We start from the raw sequence: 21,472 nt of genomic DNA on the forward strand, positions 1-21,472 counted from the left end.
TGGTCTATGATATTAAAGAGAAGTTGAGCATCTTAGACTAATTGGATCAAAAGCCTTCAAACAAGCACCAAAAAGACATATTCTTTTGAAAAGCATGTTGTTGCAAGTGGCCAAAGAATCCAACTGATGTTTTTATTTTGCTTTCGGTGCTTTGTGTTCGTTTTCCATCCATGTAGATGTCTTTAAACGAGGCGAGTCAAACTTGTGTTCGTTCAAACATTCAATGAGCTCAATCTTAACAAAATATAGAAAATATGTAGTGACAAAATTATTTAATAAGTAGATATATACATGAACAAGTTTGTATTTTTAGATTTTAGATTTTAGAAGTTTATGCACACTAGAAAATTTGTTTAAACTAAAAGAAATTATCATGAAATCTAATAAATTGGCATTAAAGACTTAGATGATGATATTTTTTGTTAAAACTATTAATAAAAGTATTAATTGATACATCAATAAATATACTATCTAGTTAAAAGTGTCATTAATTATCTATATATGTACTAACTAATATAATAGTGAAAATATTTTATAATATTTATAAGTTAGTAATAACTAACTTAAACATATCTGGCTTATTATATAGTTTCCTAACACGTGATGAATTATTATAATTTGATAATTAAGGCCAAAAATATTTGTTTGAATTTATCAATTTTATTTATGTGCAATTGTGCAATATTTATCAATAGTACAAGATTTATCCACCTCCTTCCAAATATTGGTTTCCATTAGAATTAGAATTTTGATTTTGTTTTTTTTCTCCAATTATTTTACCACTGCTGTGTAAATTAATTCTAAAGATGATCGATTTAGTTTCTATCCACTATCAAAATAAATTGAAAAGGAACCATTCATCAATCCAATATTATTAGACTATTTATAGCTTATTTAAGTTGTCCTAAATGATTGCACTTTGGCTGAGATACTTACTGTACGCGTCTATTTAAGTTAATTCATTGATTGAATCTTTCCGTCACGAAACGTTTCATATATCATGTTGAAATATGGGAATGAATATAACCACGAGTAAAAACACAATTTAATTTACATACGGATGTGACTTTGAAACCTTGTGCATATACTTAGTAAGTATAGGACACACCATAATGCAAAAAAACACACTTCTTTTTTAGTTATTTATTTATTTTAATAATTCATGCGTCTAATATTTATAATCTAATTAATTTTGAAGATGAATTTAGTTCTATAAAAGTTTTGTTTACTGATCCCAAAAAGTAAAAAATAAGTACAACATAAGTCAAACGCCCCTTGGTATCCCTGTAACATCATCCAATGTTAAATTGATACTTTACTTGTGAAGATAAATTTATAAACTTTTTCACCCATAAATAATTTGGTCCATCTCAAATTTTTAGTAAATTCTTATATTCTTCACCTTGTGGTTGTTCAATTTTTTGAATAAAAAATATTGACAAATTTATTAAACATACACAAAAACTTAGAAGCTCATGAACCAAAATCTACTGTGAAATTTAGTTAGTCATAGGTGCGTTGTTCCTGAGTACTGAGTGTGATGTAGTGGAAAGAAGTTAAAAATATCATTTAAGTATTTATTAATTATGATATATTTATAAAAAAAATCTTCTAGATGGAACATGTAACTATATGATAGTGGACTTTTAGACTATTCATTACAAGCACTTTTTAATTTACCCCATAACTAATAAAAAAAAAATTTATAGAATAGAATCGAGATTAAGTATTATCTTGTCCATCATTTTAGTCATAAGCATGTCTCTCACCTTTTTTTTTTTTTCTTTTTTTTTTAAAAAACAAATAAAGTGATTCCTTCGCTTATACAAAGAGCCATTTGTGTTCCTCTCCTCTCACTTTTGTTGTTTGGTTCTCCTCCTCCCCTCAAGCTTCAGCTCAACCACAGATAACATGGCCAACGCCCTGCTCTTGTTCATCGCTTGCGTCGTCTCAGTTCTTTTGCACGCCGCCGGCGGAGCCACCGTCAGGCGCTTCAAATGGGAGGTGGGCTACATATACGCATCGCCGGATTGCGAAGAGAAGCTGGTGATGGCGATCAACGGGCAGTTCCCGGGCCCGACCATCCGCGCCAAGGCCGGCGACACGATTCATCTCCAGCTGAAGAATACTCTGCACACTGAAGGAGTCGTCATCCACTGGCACGGTATCCGACAGGTAAACAACCGTGTGCGAGGCATACCATTAAAGCAACCGGCATGTTTACATCGAAGGTAGAAGAGAGGAGTTGTTATACTGAGAGAAAAAAAAAAAGAAACTCTAAACCACTTTGACAAGGACAAGAACTACAAGTAGTTATTTTCCACTACCACAAGTAATAGCAATAACAATTAACAAGATCGGCGTTTGGAAATTTCAGCTAAACCTTGTGTGTTTCTCTTTTCGACAGCATGGAACACCTTGGGCTGATGGGACTGCCTCCATCTCCCAATGCGCCATCAATCCTGAGGAGAGTTTTCTCTACAGATTTAAAGTCGACAAGGTTAATTAGATTTTTCTTTTTCTTTTTCTTTTCTTTTCTATTGAGTTGACAAATTTAATTGTAGATGGTTGACTTGTGTTTTTGCATGTTGGAGTTCGATGCAGGCCGGCACATATTTCTACCATGGACATTACGGGATGCAGAGAGCTGCAGGGCTGTACGGGTCTCTCATAGTGGACGTGTCTGATGGGGAAGAGGAGCCGTTCCAGTACGATGGAGAGTTCAATCTGCTCCTCAGTGATTGGTACCATACAAGCATTTATGATCAGATGGTTGGACTCTCTTCCAGACCAATGAAATGGATCGGAGAACCCCAAGTAAGCGACGAGCTTAATTAGTCACTGCAGATACAAAATTAAGAAGTTCCCAGCACACGGAATCGATCGTCAGGCTTTCGTTCGTCACTGATTTCGCTTCTTGCTTGGGTGCAGAGTCTATTGATCAATGGCAGAGGGCAGACTAACTGTTCCCTGGCCGCATCTCTTGTCCCTGGATCCAGCGCATGCGAGTTAACAAGCAAAGACTGTGAACCCGTGGTGCTCAAAGTTCTTCCAAACAAAACATACAGGCTGCGGATTGCAAGCGCCACTTCACTGGCTTCGCTGAATCTGGCCATCGGAGTAAGTAATTAAACCATCGCCGACTAGTCATTTGAATTTCCATAATGAAATTAAACCACTGATTATTTTTCTTGTGTTCAGAATCACAGCATGACAGTGGTGGAAGCAGACGGCAACTATGTGGAACCATTCACCGTGGATGATATGGACATATATTCCGGTGAAAGTTACTCGGTGCTCGTCACTACAAACCAGAAAACATCATCAAACTACTGGATTTCCGTCGGAGTTAGGGGAAGAAAACCAAATACACAATCTGCTTTGGCTATCATAAACTACCCCCCGAATGCCCCATCAAAATTACCGGAATCTAGTCCCCCGGCCACGCCACTATGGAATGACTATGCCCGCAGCAAATCATTCACGTACAGGATTCTCGCCCGGCAGGGCGCACCGAAGCCCCCTCCCAACGCTGACAAGCGAATCGCCTTGCTCAACACACAGAACAAAATGGATGGTTATACTAAGTGGGCTATCAACAATGTCTCTTTAGCACTTCCTGCCACGCCTTATTTAGGGTCCATGAGATATCATCTGAAGAATGCATTTGATACTAAAAAGCCACCAGAGAGCTTCCCCTCAGATTATGATGTGATGAGACCAGCCAAAAATCAAAATACGACGCAAAGTACCAACGCATATGTTTTCCAATTCAACAGCACAATCGACGTAATCCTTCAAAATGCAAACGCCATAGCGGAGAATGTTAGTGAAATACATCCGTGGCATTTGCACGGGCACGACTTCTGGGTGCTAGGGTATGGGGATGGAAGATTCCAAGAGAAGGATGTTTCAACATTTAATCTGAAGAATCCTCCACTCAGAAACACAGTAGTGATCTTTCCTTACGGTTGGACGGCATTAAGGTTTATAGCAGACAACCCTGGAGTTTGGGCATTTCACTGCCATATAGAACCACACCTGCATATGGGCATGGGTGTAGTATTTGCAGAAGGTGTTGAAAATGTCAGAAATGTCCCAACAGAAGCTATAACTTGTGGGATGACTGGAAAAATGTTAATCAACAATCACCTCCCATAATAATGGAACTATGGAAGAACCCATATAGGTAAATCATCTATTTCCCATCTACTTCTGTTAGGCTGATCGATCATGTTATTTCCTGTGTGAATGTATTTGGAACCGCAGTACTAGTTTTGTCAAGATAATGAACTCATGTAGAATGTGTTATTGATACTCAATTACCTTAAATTATCTACTCGGCCACTTAAAGTCGACTAATCATCAGACGGTAAGTTATTCCTTCATCAGAAATTATTAGGTTTCCTTCATCAGGTATTTATTTCTTAAATTAACTACTCAGCCACTTGATTTCTTTTTAATTCTTGAGCTTCATGTAAACTCATGAGGTCTAACTGATCGTTGTATGTAAACTCTGAGAGAAGCATATAGTTGTCATCTTCTTAGTAAACTCTGAGAGAAGCATATAGTTGTCATCTTCTTAGGAAACATGGTACAAAAAGGCGGAATCCGCCGCCCCGACGGCCCCCTACGCCTGCCCCATGGTGATGTAGGAGGAGGGTTAATCAGGGTGAATGCTGGGTTGACAAGTGGCTGGGGGTTCGAGGCTTTAAGCCGGCAGACGGGGATATTATCCCACATTGCAACCGTCGACACTCGAACCTGCTGCTTCATGGTACAACTTCCCAGCCACTTACCAACTGATCCAGCCCCTGGGGGCATCTTCTTAGGAAACATACCCATAGAGAAGGTCACTAAATGCCGTATTCCTTGGAAACCTCACTCAACTTGTTTGATTGTGTCCTACTAAATTCAAATTAATAATTCTTTGGGAAAGCAGCATTTTAAGACACCAAACTTTAATTTATATCATTTGGTATCCCAAATCAATCGCAGTATCTTCATTATCAACTTGATCGGCATGTCCCAATTCCTACATAGATAAAGCAAGAGAGCAACCAAAGATTCCATTTATTGCAAGTTTGTTTATCATATAAGAGAAGTAGAGATTGTAAATGAATTAAGCGTTCGTGAATAAGTTTGGTGTTCGGTTTGGTAAAAATTTATTTATGTTCATTTAGTATATACAAAATTAATTAAACAAACAAGCTTGAACAACTCGTTAAACTAAACAAACAAACTTGAACACATATGTGTTCAACTCGTTAATGTTCGAACAATGTTCGTGATCCATATTTACGAACCATATTCATTAATAAAACTTTTGAAAGGAGAGCCTTTGTAACGACTCGGCCCTTTGGCCTCTTGGGTGGCCCTTGTGGTGGCCCAATTGGCGGCCCTTATGTCGTCGACTGACGATACTTGGCCGTGCCGTTACTCACTAAGACTTTCCACCCTTGGCAGTAGATTTTTGCCTTACCCAGGATTCGAACTCTAGACCTCCAGGTTAAGTAGTAGAGTTTATGAATCCTAATAGCCAAGTGAGAGGCACTCACTTGGCTACCAGGATTCATAAATTCTATTACTTAATCTGGAGGTTTAGAATTCGAATCCTGGGGAAGACAAAAATCCACTGCCAGGGGTGGAAAAGTCCCAGTGAGTAACAGTACGGTCAAGGGTCGTCGGCCGACGACATAAGGGGCCGCCAGTGGACCGCCGCAAGAGCTGCCCAAGAGGCCAAAGGGTCGGGTCGTTACAGCCTTGGTGCAACGGTAAAGTTATTGCCATGTGACCAAAAGGTCACGGGTTCGAATCCTGGAAACAACCTATTGCAAAAAGTAGGGTAAGGCTGCGTACAATGGATCCTTCCCTAGGACCCCACATGGCGGGAGCTTCGTGCACCGGGCTGTCCTTTTTATTCATTAATAAAACTTTTATCAATACGCTAAATAAATAAATGAGTTTGAATTATCAAACTCAATAATAAATCAAACAACTAAAAGTTTCAAACAATCAAACAAGCTTGAATTGAGAGTTCGATAGTATCTAAACGAACCAAACTCAAGTCAAGTTTGAATTGAGAGTCCGATAATATTTAAACGAACTAAGCTCAAGTCAAGTTTCAAATAATCTCAAATTCATAAAAAAATAAATCAAACTAAGTTTAAACAATCATTTCAAAAACTTGATTCATTTTAAGCTCAGCTCAACTCCGTTCGATTATTTTATTAAACAATCTTGAACACCTCAAACATCGGCTCAGCTCAGTTCATTTACAACCCTAAAGAGAAGTATTTCAAACATATAAGACCTTTTCCATCTCTAGTTTTTTCTTGGTAACTTTAGCAGGCATCATTTTAGTAGCTGCAGTTTCTTGCGAATAATACTCCGTCTTATATAATTTAGAACTTCAGCTTTAGCATACTAACAAACTCCAAAATGGTTGAGAAATGAAAGGAAAGATTAGAAAAAGGTCCAGAGCACTTGTGTTTACTTGGACAAAAATAAGAGAAGAGAAAAAGAAATGACCTACTTAAGAAGAAACAGAGAAAAGAAAGAAAATTTTAATCTTATATTTTGTCCAATTTTATTTATGCCGACATACACAAAAATGAAATTTACACATCACGTAAACATAAATCAGGGAATACATAGATTTTTTTGCCCCCCTTCAATTTCTCCCTTAACCACTAAACTCAGCACCAGCAATAAGAAAAATTTAGTTGCCTCCACCTATGACCTTGCTGCAAGTAATGCTTTTGAAAATCTTTCCTAAGGAAAAAGGTTGCGAGTGTATTTGAAAGCAACTAAATAAAGAGATAAAAAAACAAGACGCACTACGGAAGAAAAAAGATTAATAAATTAAAAAACAGGAATTGAAAACAAAGGAACAATAACTAGAAAGCACGTGTGAAAATCTCCAACTTCATACAATTATCTATAAAAGAAGATATAATAATAAAAACACGACAACTAAATCTTATTTCACTAAGATCGATTATATGGATCATTTTATGTTATTGAGTTCTATCTTATACTATATCATTATTTTACTTAAATAAATTTTATCTTATTTTATTATTGCTAATCAATTTTTTTCGTCTTCTTCTTTATCGTTTGATATGTATTTATCATAATTTCACATCATTTAACTGTAACATTTATTAGTTGTCTAAGTATATATCCGTACTATTTTAAACTTATCTCTCGGAATTTTCTTTCAATAGATACAACTCCAACTTTCTCTATAATATTTTTATTTCTTATTTTGTCCAATCTCGTATGTCTACATATCTACTTAATATTCTCATTTCTGCAACTCTCATTTTCGGTTAAAATAAAGAAGATATGTATCTCAAAAATATTAAATATCATATTAATATCGAATATCATACTGTATTGAAATATCGATATTTACGTCAATTTGATATATATAGCATATCTAAATTTTTAAATATTTTCCTTACTCTAAGCAGACAATCGCAATGGGAAAGTGATTTTTTAGTAGCTTAATGGACAGAATGTATACTACGAATAGAATGCATTTGTCATCTTCAAACCCTAACGCCATGAAGTTGTTTCTCAAAGTTTAAAAATTCTCATTTTACTCCAATTGCTCACTTTGTTTAGTAATTTAATAAAACTGGAAACATGACAGTTTAAACTCTGATAAAATGGAATCACAACATCATCCGTCAGATAACTTAATTGTGTTGGTAACTGAAACTGAAAGGCAAAACAATAAGAGAATAAACCCTGAAGGCTATATTGAAAATTTTCCTCTTTAAAATTATTGTACTATTTCAGTGCCGTCTATTTTTTTCGTTTTACACACTGTTCCTATAAATTGTTTCAATATAACAGACTAATTAATTTTATTATCACCATGATATTACGCTACTAAGTTGAACAAAGCGAGCAAGCCATAAATAGAGGTTTAGATCTTTGAACCGAACGTTGAATGAGCCCAAACCATAAATAGAGGTTTAGATCTTTGAACTGAACGTTGAATGAGCCGATCTCCGGAGAAACGTTGTTTTATCCCATTGAATCACTTAAAATCAGAAGCAACTGGAAACACTGTTATTTCAATTTTTGATTAATCAAATTAACCGATAGAGTCAGTCCAATATTAGAAACACTGGTACCAAATAGCAATGCACATGATCAATAAGCAAGTTAGTAGCTACTAAAAATCGAAATGGAGAACGGAAACCAAATTCTGCAACAATGTGTGCATGGTCACCTAAAACATTGAAGATATGTGCTATTAAATGAAGCATGTGAAAATTGCTACAAGAGTGTTCAGTCAATTTAATATTAGATGGATTATGACGGAACAAAAATGCAAAGAGATGTGTGGAATACAAGCAAAGTCCTAGATCTGCAACATACATATTTGCCTTGACGCTACTCGTAACATGATTCTGTTGCCTTGAAAAGTCTGATTCCCAAATCCCAACTGCTGACAAACATGCATCTGAACTACTGTTTTGGACGCCCTGATCAGTCAATTTTCACAGATGAATATATCTTGCGGACAAACCAAAAGCAGGCATAGAAACCCATGGTGCCAGTCAATACGAAAAAAGCATAAGATGCAATCAGCATGTAACCAAAGTAGAGGATTCCTGAAACAAATTTGGTTATCTCCAATTTAGTGACGAAATAGAATGCAGAATATGCAAATAGGTAGACGGCAGAAGATCCAGCAGTCAAATAAGCTCTCCACCACCAGTGATAGTCTTCACTGCAGAGTTGGAAGTAGCAAAGAACAATCGTAATTTCCGCACAGGTTATGATAAGAATGAGGAAGACCAGAAAGAGGAAGCCAAAGATATAATAGAACTGGTTAAGCCATATTGAAGTCAGGATGAAGAAGAGCTCAATGAAAACTGCACCAAATGGTAGAATGCCACCGATTAGTATAGAGAACGCAGGGTGCATATACCAAGCTTGCTCAGGTATCTGCCTGGGAATCTTGTTTGTCTTAACCGGGTCCTCAAGAGCTGGTCTCTTGTAACCTATGTAGCTACCGACAAAAACTAGAGGAACAGATATACCAAACCATAGAAACACCAAGGCAAACATGGTTCCAAAGGGAACTGCACCAGATGACTTCTCCCCCCATATAAGACCATTCAGTACAAAGAAAATAGCGAATACAATACCAGGAAACATGGAAGCAGTTTTCAAGGTGATCCTCTTCCATTCTGAGCCTTTGAACATTTTATAAAGACGTGCCGAGGCATATCCAGCAAATATTCCCATGAAAACCCACAGTAGAACCATTGCAGTCATAAGGCCGCCACGATTGGAAGGAGAAAGGAAACCTAATAGTGCGAAAATCATAGTCACCAAGGTCATTCCAAAGAACTGAACCCCTGTTCCCACATACACACAAAGAAGCCCAGAGTTGAGTGGTGGCCTGAAGACATCCCCATGAACTAATTTCCATCCTGTTTCTTCCTGGGCCTCATCCTGTGACTCTAGTTGGTTGTAGTTAGCTATATCTCTGTAGAGAGTCCTCAACATAATCATAGCCACCATGCCGGATAAAAACAGAACTATCATTAAAGAGTTGATGATTGAAAACCAGTGAATTTGATCATCATTCATGAGAAGGTAAGTGTCCCAACGTGATGCCCATTTGATATCACTTGACTGCGATACACATATATACAGATGTAAGAGAAATAATTGAGCAATGGTACAGTAATATACAAGGCTTATTACGGAAGAAAAATATCCAACAAGGTGAGCTCCAGATAGATGATACACACCTGGAAGGTAACATCATATGAAAAAACAACATGTGCATCCTCAGCTACTTCTTGAGGCACATTGCTACCAGGGGATATTTTACTATCTGAGGTGCATGATGAAACTTTAGGGTTCTTGTCATCCCAATCAGTGTAATCATGCTTCACACTATTGGTAATAGCAAGAAAGAAAGAGAAGCAAGTTATGATATATTTAATGTGATACAAAATATAGCATAAGATAACCACATATATAACCAAAACTTCAAATAAATTGGATTGCTGGAGCCAACTTGATGGCCTTTAACTGGTATAGGATCTTGGAAGCCTCAACCAGCCAAATACTTTCAATGAATCATGTGAAAGAATAACCAACTAATAGATATGTAAGCCATAATCACCAAGCCAAGTTATTGTTGTGGCGTTTGTTAATGTGAATCTTGAAATTATGTTTTTATTGTATGGATGTTTTTGGTTTAGTTGGTACCCAAGAAATTGTTGGGCAAACATTTTGAGTTCTAGGCCATGACAATGGTCCTACCCCACTTGGGGCATGCCACCCATGTCCGATAGATGGAATCGGATGATGAATTATGGAATTAGAATCTTCTTGCCTTGATCAATTTGTGATTGTACCAATTGGGATAGTCTATCTTGGTTGGTGCTACAAAAATGTGTTAGCACAAGAGACACTATGGCATTTACCAACATCAAAAGTATATCAGCATTAATTAGCGAACAAAACAATGTTTTAATGGTATTGACCAACACCAATGGAAACTTGAAAATTATTTGCTCAAGAATAACTGATGCTATTACAGTCCTCACAATCACACAAATAACTTTGAGATGAGTTTCTTGCAAATTCAACTTGCTAACGTATAATCTTTAATCAAACACATCATTTTGATATTGTAAGATCATTCCAATATGCTCCACTAAGACTCCTATAACAAAAAATATAAATATTTCTAACATTTGTTAAACTTGAGCACTTTTGTTTTATGTTTAGCCTGGACTCAAAGAAGGATTCATCAAGGAAGAGAAAAAGTTACTTAATGGATTAAAAAGGTGCATAGAGGCATAGTGGCCTATTCGTGTTATACAGTGGTTAAACAGTCTTAGTAATCCTGATGCAGCAAGATGATGGCAGATTGCTATTATTATACATCATTGGATAAAAAATGATCCGATAAGCAATCAAAAATAGTTGGCTTCTAGACTAGCAAATTTCCCAAAGCGTGTGATAAAAAAATCACTAAGAAAGATTGCAACTGAAGCTAAAGAAGGTGACAATTAACACAACTTTTTCTCTTGCATACAAACACAAACAAATTGGAACCTTTTCTTCTTTATTATCTTTCATATTGTCATAGAACAGGCATTGAAACAGAAGAAAACACAGCCTGGCCATTCTATAAACTACTGTCTGTAGCACAGATATACAATGAAATAAGATCATGTTGCATCACTAGCAGCTCTGATGCCAACACAGTGATATATCTTTGCTAACAATCAGATATCGATAAAATAAAAGCTCCTTAAATGACAGTACCTGCTTGGAGTCGCTTCGAACCCAACAATTCTAGCACCATCAGATTCTGCGTCTTTATGGTACATGACTCTGAAACTAAGGTGGTTACTGAGGTAATATTTATTGTCCCTCCCCTAAAACAGAAATTGCATATTACTACATAATAAAGAACTTCCAAATGTTTACACCTTCATTAAGCAACTTACTTTATATCCAACACGAAAACCATTTTCATAACTATGAATTTGACTTCCATCTCTCCTCTGCCTAGGAACTGCAAGGGGTAGGTTGTCCAGAATCCTGTAATGTGTAAAACATAGGCCAAGAATATTAATCATATAGATGTTGGAAAAAAAACAAATATAAATATATTAATCCTATAAGATGTGAAAAGAAAATGATGTTTGTAATTGTAATACTAAAACTATTGATGGTCAAGAATCCGATGAAATCTACAATGTTGGCCAAGATAATTAAAAAACTTAATATTATATAGCACGTGGGAAAAAACACTTGATGCTTGCAACAAAAAAAATCAGTGTACAAATGCTGCATAATTAGTGGCAGAGTGGAATAAACTGAAAGCAGGTTATCCTTGCAACACAAACATATTAACAACTTACATGTTGACACTGTAATCATCATCAATCTTCTCCTTGAAGTTCTTAGCAATTTCCGAATTAAAGTTTACTCGACAAACCACCTTGCAACCCTCATCGACTCTCATTTTAAACTGTGATTTAAAAAGAAAAAGACAGGTTAAGGAGGTTTTAATCAGGTAAAGAGTCAAATGTCAAGTTACAAAACCTTATTGACCCAGACAGACAAGAAACTGATACTCACTGTATAAACAGAATTTTCTATTCGATCACCTCGAAGGACCTCCCCCAAATTTTCAGCACTGTTAATTATATTTGAAGGCTTACAGTAATCCAAGAAATAATAATCATATGGAAGTTGTGTCTTAGTGGAGGAAAGTTTGTTCACTTTAACTTGTAAGTCGGCACCCTGAGAAACAAGAATTGCCAAAAGTAAATTAAAAAAAAAAATCAGGTAATAATATTATTCTGGAATTACTAAGGTCAGAAGCACAAACAAATATTAAAATAAACCATACAAAAGAAAAGAAAAAAAATAAACAAAAGTTGAACTCTTACATCCTTGGATAACAATAATAGCATGGTGTAATCATAAATTGTCAAGTTAGCAACAACAGTTGAACTCCAACTATTTTCAACTAGCAGTTATTAGATATCTGGAATTCTGGATTAATAAATATCCAAGAGATCACCCATCTGAAAAGGTTTTTCCTCTTTAATAAGATAAAACAATACAAACACTAAGGCTAGATTTGGTTTGAGAATTTTTATTCTTTCCTTTTCCAATGAAAAATATAATCTTTAAAATGAAAAGAAAAGGTAAAAGAGCAAGTGTGTCGCAACCTTTTCTAATAGAAAATTACATTTTGCACAAGGGAAAACTGACCATCCCGCAAATAAGATAAATATTTAATGTTGAAATGATTTTTCATAAAATAATAATAACTCTTTCCTATACAAAAAAATAGCCTAATTTTTGCACATAACTTTAGAATGGCATCAACAGATTTAGCTTTTGCCACTAAACAATAGTTATCGAGTGCTTCATTAAATTTCATATATGCACACTCAAATCCAAAAAAAAAAGAAGCCAAACACAAAAGTCTGAGAATAAAATGTAGACTAATTCTGACTGCCTGCACACTTCTTCAAAATGAGAGGACTGAAGGTCTAATTTCAGAGTCAGATCCTCTAAACATTCTACTAAAGAGAAGAAACAGTGATATGTTTGTTAGGATCGGTTGAGCTAGAGGGGGGGGTGAATGGCTCACTTCTTTTTCTGATTAACTTTGTTTTGCACAGCGAAAATCTGAAGGCAATGCTAACACCGTTATTTACTTGGTATCCACCTCCTCAAGGAGGTGACTAATCCAAGGATCCACACCACTCACACTCTTTCACTATCGAAAACCCTCCTTCTCGGAATCACACCGAAGGTGGAGAAACCTTAACAGAAATACACCTCTCCCTTTTCTTCAAAATAAATATCACAAAAGCTACAAAGAAGAAGTAGAGAAGGATTACAAGATTTAACCAGCTTCTTCTTTGCAGGTGAGATTTCAGTACGTAGTAGAGAGGAGCTTGGACCCTTTGCTTTGAATCTTTATCACTTGAGAGCTTTCAAAAGGCCTGGAGAGCAATGGAACAGTATAGTGTTTGTTGTATCTGTTTTCCCGTTTCTTTCCGTGCTTTATACGTTGAGAAAACTAGCCGTTTCTCACGCCGCCGTCGCCGTGGATCGATTGAGGTCATATTCCAATCGATTCACAACTATCCGTTGGAAGCCATCGCGTCAAGATCAACGGTGCAGATTCTTTTATTTGACTTGGATCGATTGGGGCAGCGTTTGAATCGATTCAAACGCTTGCTCATGAATTTAGCAGCTGCGTGAATCGATCGGCCGATCGATTCAATAACTTGAATCGATCGGCTGATCGATTCAGAGTGATTCTGTGCTTCGTACAGAATGTTCACGGATCGATCGACCGAAATGTTCACGAATCGATCGGCCGATCGATTCAGTACCTTGAATCGATCGGCTGATCGATCCAGACGCATTCTGTGCTGCGCAGAACTTTACCAATCGATCAGCCAATCGATTGCCTTACCTTCAATCGATCGGCTGATCGATTCAGAGGCAATTTGCCGCACAGCCATGTCTGAATTGATTTTCCAGTCGATCTCTGACAGTGAGCCTATCACACACATAATCTTGTGACTTGCAGGAGGTTTCTCTTGCCAAGAATCCGGTCCCCGACCTTCTTGGACTTCTCTTGCCTTGCATCTGGTCTTCTGACCTGCAAGAACTCTTTTTGCCAATAATCCAGTCCTCGACCTTCTTGGTCTTCTCTTGCATCTGGTCTTCTGACCTGCAAGAAACTCCTCCTGCAAACTCACAATGCATGTTAGTTCCACCGTATTAACCTAAACTTAAATAAATGTCAACACATTGAAACTTCCAGGGCATGATTGCACCAACAATGTTCACATTATTCATATAAATTTGGACTTCAGGGATTATATATTAACTGCCCCCTTATTATAAGTAAGAAGACAATCAACTAATAACTGTCACCAACTCAATGCCTACTTAGACTGCAGATTAGATTTCAATCTAATCTAATTCTTATGAAAATAGAGAGAAACCAATAAAAGGGCAGTGAATACAAAAGTTGAATCCATGACAAACTGTACATATACAAAGTTGCTAAATAATATTGTAAAATTATTATGAACTTCAAATATTATGGCATTTGCTGAATCTGATCTAACTATAAGTTCATCTGAAAAGTATACGAAACACGAACTTATAAAACTTTATTCTATCAGCACATCACGAAGCTAGTACCAGTGGTCTCTGTTAAAAGTAAAAATAACGAACACTACTGAACGCAACTCAGTACCAACGATAAACCATGCACACTCGAGTAATAAAGAATAAAAACAAACCAACGACGACTTGTGTTAACAAGCAACAACCAAGACTGACTGGATTTCTAAATTTAGATTAAAACTAAATAGCGCTCACTCAGATAGCAACTGGAGGAGAGGACTATAATCAGATCCTACATGGAGTCATCAACAATGACATCGAGAGAAGACTTCTACCCGCGGCATCGAGAATATCAAAGTCTGAGAGCTCAGATCCAACGAAATAAGAAGCGCAAACACAAAACAAATCCGGATCTCGTTAAGTCGGACAAAAAAATCCAGATCCCCATGATCGACGAGTCGATCAAATAACAAAGCGTATCACCTTGTGGAAATCTCGGGGAGTGACGCCGGGGAGGTAGAAGGCGCGGCAAGAGGGCAATAGGAGCAGGAATGCTAGGAGGAGAGACGCTAGGAACTCGCCTCTCACCTTCTCCATTGCAAGAGATGGGGCGAAGAAGCTGCAGAAGAGATCGAGATCGAGTGGCGCTCCCGGAGAAGACGACTTTATTGAAGAGAAAAGGAAGCCACCGACTCGATAGGGAACGGGGAAGAAGAAAAAAGTCCGAATGGAGACGAGGGCAAAACAGGAAATGTAATTTAATCTCGCTGGCCCCGATGGAATCTGACTCCAAGCGAAGCGGAGGCGTCGATTCACCCATACGAACACGCTGGAATATGAGATGTGAGGCCCAATTGGAAGGTTGGGGGAGTTCACCATGGGTAGGACAACTGGTGTTGGAATTATTTGGGTGTGATGGCTAGTCTATTTTGGTTTGGGTGAAGAAAAATCTGGTAGGTTCGGACAACTTGGGCCAAGACGAGTAGCCGATGAAATAAATCAAATTTTTTTTTAACTAATTAATCGCTTTTTAAAAAAATTAATAAATCGTTTTATATATTAATTTTTGATAAGAATTTGTTAATTTTTATAATAATAATAATATATTTCTACTATTTTCAACAATATATTTTTAAAAATTCAACATCACATCTGCACCGCAACGGTGTTGAACTTTTAAAATATGGCCGGACCAACCATGCCATTGGATTAATTTACACGTCTCGATTAATTTATTTGTTAAACTTTTTTATTAAAACTATTAAATGGATTCACAAACTACGTCGCTATTATATTTTTCCTTCGAAAATAACCTTTTCAAATAAGACGGTGAGCTATGGACGTGATTCTAACATTAATTGGATGAAGGACTAGGAAAAGAATCTTCCATGTTGACCCTCCGATCGTCAGTTGTTGATTTGAGAGAAGAACATAGTGAAAACAACGGTAACAAAGAGCGTGTATAAATATGAATTGTCATCGTATATAAATATGAAGTATGATATGTCTCCGTTTTAGATGGATACCTCTTATATAGTATCATTGTTGTGTTATGTACACATCTCAAAATATTAGTACGTTTTATAAAATTTTTATAAAAAAGGACAAATCATAAAGTACGTTTGATATATTTCCTTAAATGAGTATGTAAATTTTTATGATTTAACAGGCTAGTAACTTCTAAAGCATGATTTATCTACGGGATATTTTTTATTTTTATGATATAAATTTTCAAAAGAGTACGATATGATAATTATATGAATCTTCTGTTGTTGTATGACGACCGACCGCTACTTAATCGAGAGATCATCAACTCAATTTTACAAAAGACAGTCAACAATTCATTCTTAACTCAATCCTTTACTTTGCTAAGGAGGTGTAGTATGTCCAACTAATACTTAGATTTGATCGGATAGAGTAGGGAGCCAGATGTTATTAGTATTTAGTTTTAAATTTTATATATAAGTTATGAAGGACGACCGCTCGAGAGTTGCAGTCGACTTTTCATGTCTGACTAGTGATGCAACGCCCGTTCGACCAATATAACCTGATCAAAAGTTCGAAGTCTTTGACCTCCAGAGCAGGTGATCCTTTCTACATTGATCCGAGGCCATCTTTACACTGTATAATGAATAAAAAATTTATACGAGGATAATTTATATTAACAAATAATTTTATACATGAAACAATCTACAAACAGACTAAACCAATCCTCACGGTTCCTCTCCGGATCCAGATCCAGATTCAGATCCACACGTCCCAGAAACGTTCAACAAATCGGCGAATAATCAACGGCTGCGATTTCTCCAAAAAACCCACCGAATCAAATTAACAAATCGCAAAACCAAACTTAGATTCTTTTTCCCCCATCGCTTTGGCTGCGTTATCCTCTCCCTTCCCTTTTCCAGGTGGCCAGGTCCTTCGCCGTTGCTCTGTTCTCGCCACCATCGTCTCAGGCGAGGAAAGAAGCGGCGAAGGCGATCTCGTTCGCCTCTCCAGATCCCATTCGATATCTTATCATTTTCTTTCGCGCTTGTTCTCGCTGTCCGCCAATGGAGCCTTCGGCGACCGGCGCGGCCTCAATCGAGAGTCATGGTTTCCAGGACAAGGTGGATTGTTTTCTCCTCGAAGCCCTAGAGAATCCTCGCCATCGTCTTACTGGTACTGGATCTTTTATTGGATTGCGAATTTAGCCTGTGATTTGCTGCCTAGGGTTTATAGTAGTCCCGTGAATCTAACACCGTCGTTGCTGTGGCATAAATTTGTTTGGTTACTTTTGTTCTTTGTGACTGTATATTTTTGTCTCTTGGTTATAAATTTTAGGTTTTTGTGTGAGATTGCTGTAGTTTTAGACTATGACGACCAAGACCTGTCTCAGCAGATTTTTTTTAAAAAAAAAAAAATCTTGTCACGCTAGGTCGTGGAATTTTACCTATATTTTCCAACTTCAAACATAAATTATGATAGCATTCGATAGTTAGTTTTATGACCATCCTAATAACGAATTAGCTTTGATAAATGTAATAATTTCATCTCACAACTGCAGTGGATGTATAACTGATCTTGTTTGTAGTTGTAATTTTTCAAGCTGGTGATTCTGAGGTCTCTTGGAGGCATAAAGATGAATGTCGACAAACAAAAAATAAACAAAGACAAGGGTTATGTGGCAACTAAGTTTAGTGCCTGAACCTATGCCACAATGTAACTCATTGGTTATTAGTTTCTGTTACATCGTTCACTTGAGGCAGTCTTCCTTTTTATGTACTTCGAAGAAGCACATAAACTACGCCCATGAAATCAGTAATACATCTAAATTTATACTAGGTGGAACTGTCAAAGTAAAATTAATACTTCGGGCAATCTAGGAATTAATGAATCTAACTGCAGAATCTCCATGCTCGATATTGTTTTACTATAATACTTGATTTTTTTTTTCCTTTTTTTATTATGACTGTTATAAATATGCAATCTTTATTTTTTAGTTTTATCTTCATAATTATAGGATTTAGTTGATTGTTTATCTCCAGGTTTAGTTGTTCTATTGTTGGAAGGTTTATAGTGTGCTTTATTTTAGTTACTACTTATCTGTTTTAATCCACATGTTGGACTCTATTGTTGGCTGTAAGTTTAGAAGTCTTTAATATATAATGAGTTCATTTTATGCAATTATATTATTTTATACATTTTTATAATTTTATGTCAAATTCCTTTGCTTGGGCTAGCATCTAATGGCTTGGTTGGTTGGGACCTTGTCATCTTCAATAACATTGCTATTATGACGCCACTATGATCTGGGTCTTTGTCAAATTTCCTTTGTGCTATCAGATTTGCACATCACAGGATTATTTGTGTTATCTGATAAATTTTACTGGTTTCAAATTTTTTTTTTTTAAGCAGTTTTGGCAATAGTGGTCCTTAGCTGAATAGCTATTTTCTCCATATGAATGGATGAATGACATACATGAAAACTGAAATTGGAGGCAGATTGAGTGGACTTAATATTTTCTCCATATGTATGTTATTCATATGAATGGATGAATAGCATACATGTATGCTATTCATGAATAGCATAGATGATCAGGAGAGATAGCTGAAATATTATTCCATTGCTCTTTGGTAGAAAAAAAAAAATGATATTATGAACTTTGTACTAAAAAATTCTTGCTCAGTCTCCTTTTTTGTAAAGGAAATTATATCATGTATATGATGCTTTCTTTTCTTTTTTCCATTGTAGTTCTGCGTATGGAGTTTGACATCCAGAGGTTTATGCAGAATTCTGATCAACATCAATATGAATTTCAGCACTTGCCAACTTCCTATCTGAGATGTGCCGCTCATCGTGTTGCTCAGCATTATGGACTGCTTACCACGGGAATTGAAAGCACTACAGTTGGCCTAGGCAGCACGTTAATTGCCCAGAAGACGCCTAATAGTAAATTCCCAGTTGTTCTATTATCTGAAATCGCTGTTAAACAAACTGAAAAGGAAACATCTGGACCATTTAAGATCGTCCTTCGTCCAAGGCCAGCAAAGGCTTCCCCAAATGCTGATATTCATTTTGGACACAAGAAGGATGCAGTGAAGTCTGTGGAGGAGCGCAAGGAGGAATACAATAGAGCGCGGGCCCGCATCTTTAACGGTTCTAACAGTTTGGACATGGATGCACCATCAGCTGCTTCAACTGACAGCGATGAGCAAGAATTGCTGTTGGAGGAAATTGAAAGGATTCACATCAAAGATGGATCATACAGAGTTGCCATTTTCAGAGATAGGGAGAAGGACCGGTCTGATCCAGACTATGACCGGAGTTATGAAAGGTACTGAGACTCTCGTCTATCAATATTTAGTCTGTAGATGTTCATGCAACTTGTAAGAAGATTTGAGCTTTCACAGGTATGTTAGAGGACCCACTCCAAGCCAGGTAGGCTTGCAAGCAGGCAATTCTTTTCAGCCAGCTTTCCTACAGTACGATGCAAACACTTCTTTTAATCACTTGCCAAGGAACGAAAGTTGCTTTGGCCCTAACCCATCAATGAACCCATTTTGCACCTCTGGATACAACCAGACGACGAAGGATGCATTCTGCATGCAGTGGCCCAGCCCTGCGATGATGTATGCGTATTCCTACGAACCTTTTAGACAGGTGAATTTTCAGGTACGTCCAAAACTAATTATTCTTTGAAGTTAGTTTGAATCGTCTAATATTTTAATCTGACTTGTGCAGGCGCCACCGTATCAACAACCTTTGAGCTTTGATCATCCAAGGAACTGATACATCTGGCTTAGTTATGTAACGACTTGTTATCATTAGATGTAGAATAGACGTCAGTCATGGTTTGTACTACTACTGCTACTATTGCTACTAGAACCCTAAGATTTGTATTATTATTACAAGCACATTGTTTAAATCTGGTGCCTGTTTTTTATGTTTTTGTGAATCCATTATAATGTGTCTCTCCAATCGATTGTGGTTTCTTTGGCTCACTAAAATGGATTAATTATTCTGATGTTTTGCTCGTGGGAGTGTTATTAGGAATAAACAAGAACTCATAATGCAAAATGATCCCATGAATGTTGTTCCACCCGCATGATTTACTTAGTTCAGCTTGACTGACATACCCATTGGATCATTTCGACTCGAATGGCTTAATCAACTTGATGAACTATTTGGACTTGTCGAGTCTAATTAGTCCTTTTTGTCCCATCTGACTTGACCTGTTAGTCATGCATATAATTGCATATAATTGCATCGCGAATACGAGAGGGATACAGGAGAGATGAAAAAAAAAGTATTTAAAAAAGGCATCCACGTTATATTTTTCATCAAAAATGTCTTTTCTTATATTAATTTTTTAAAAAATATTTCTTCATCTTGAAAATACTCGTATAAACACTATTATAGCAACTATTAATCAAGTTAAAGAAACTTTAATCATATATAGATTATATTAATTAAAGTGGTGTTTAATTTAGAAATTTAGGAATGAGGGAATAGATTTATTCACAAGTATTGTGTTTATGATAAGAATTAAAATTGAGAGTACGTTTGGTTTAGGGGAATAATAGTGGAGAATGAGAATAGTAATCATTAATTGTCATTGTTAATGTTTGGATTATAGGAATGAAAATACAAATAAGGGAATGAATCCTTATAATTGAGTAATGGTTGATTCCCATGTCTCCCCCCTTCATTGAGTTATTACTCTATTTTCAACAATTAAAATATTCTCTTATTCCAAAAATACCCTTGACCCAAAACTAAAATTTCCACCCTTAATATCAAATATCAAAATATATTTATTTAATTTTTCTTTCATATCACTTTCTCTCTCATTGTTCTCTCTCATCATATTTTCTCTCTCCTCATTTTATCACCCACATTCTCCATGCTTAATCTCTCTCATCAGGTTTTCTTTCATTTTTTTTCTCATTACACTTTCTCTCTCATCATACTTTCTCTCTCCTTAATATCTTCCATCACACTCTCTTCCCTCTTTTTTTTCTTATGACACTTTCTCTCTCGTCATGCTTTCTCTCTCATCATGCTTTCTCTCTCCTCAATCTCTCACATCACGTTCTTTTCCTCTTTCTTCTCATCACACTTTCTCTCTCATCACACTTTCTCTCTCCTCAATCTCTCCCATCGCACACTCTCTCTCTTTCTCAACACACTTTATCTCTCATCATGCTTTCTCTCTCATCATACTTTCTCTCTCCCATCACATTCGCTTTCTTATTTTTTCTCATCATACTTTCTCTCTCCTCATCTCTCCCATCACACACTCTCTCCTCATTTTTTCTC

The 21,472-nt window shown here is 36.5% G+C and overlaps 3 protein-coding genes across 4 annotated transcripts; 2 read left to right on the forward strand and 1 right to left on the reverse strand.

The window, feature by feature from the left end:
* Positions 1-1,840: 1,840 nt before the first annotated feature.
* LOC121997791 (L-ascorbate oxidase-like) lies at positions 1,841-4,335 on the forward strand. Its single transcript, XM_042552421.1, has 5 exons — positions 1,841-2,175; positions 2,408-2,500; positions 2,605-2,817; positions 2,932-3,120; positions 3,202-4,335. The coding sequence occupies exons 1-5, from the start codon at positions 1,912-1,914 to the stop codon at positions 4,159-4,161; spliced, it is 1,719 nt and encodes a 572-aa protein (XP_042408355.1). The 5' UTR covers positions 1,841-1,911; the 3' UTR covers positions 4,162-4,335.
* Positions 4,336-8,172: 3,837 nt separating this feature from the next.
* Positions 8,173-15,387, reverse strand: LOC121997792 (transmembrane 9 superfamily member 7-like). Its single transcript, XM_042552422.1, has 7 exons — positions 15,154-15,387; positions 12,142-12,306; positions 11,922-12,031; positions 11,505-11,598; positions 11,320-11,432; positions 9,786-9,933; positions 8,173-9,666 (listed from the first exon to the last, which is right to left on the reverse strand). The coding sequence occupies exons 1-7, from the start codon at positions 15,265-15,267 to the stop codon at positions 8,509-8,511; spliced, it is 1,902 nt and encodes a 633-aa protein (XP_042408356.1). The 5' UTR covers positions 15,268-15,387; the 3' UTR covers positions 8,173-8,508.
* Positions 15,388-17,025: 1,638 nt separating this feature from the next.
* On the forward strand, positions 17,026-20,110 carry LOC121997793. 2 transcript variants are annotated; one of them, XM_042552424.1, is made up of 4 exons: positions 17,026-17,331; positions 18,905-19,487; positions 19,564-19,825; positions 19,895-20,110. In XM_042552424.1, exons 1-4 carry the CDS (start codon positions 17,223-17,225, stop codon positions 19,940-19,942), a joined length of 1,002 nt encoding a protein of 333 aa, XP_042408358.1. In that variant the 5' UTR covers positions 17,026-17,222; the 3' UTR covers positions 19,943-20,110. The 2 variants fall into 2 exon arrangements, with proteins under 2 accessions (XP_042408358.1, XP_042408357.1); XM_042552423.1 differs by having other exon boundaries at positions 17,029-17,331; positions 19,564-19,813.
* The last annotated feature ends 1,362 nt before the right edge of the window (positions 20,111-21,472 follow it).

Source organism: Zingiber officinale, chromosome 6A (genome assembly GCF_018446385.1).
Source record: "Zingiber officinale cultivar Zhangliang chromosome 6A, Zo_v1.1, whole genome shotgun sequence".
NCBI lineage: Eukaryota > Viridiplantae > Streptophyta > Magnoliopsida > Zingiberales > Zingiberaceae > Zingiber > Zingiber officinale.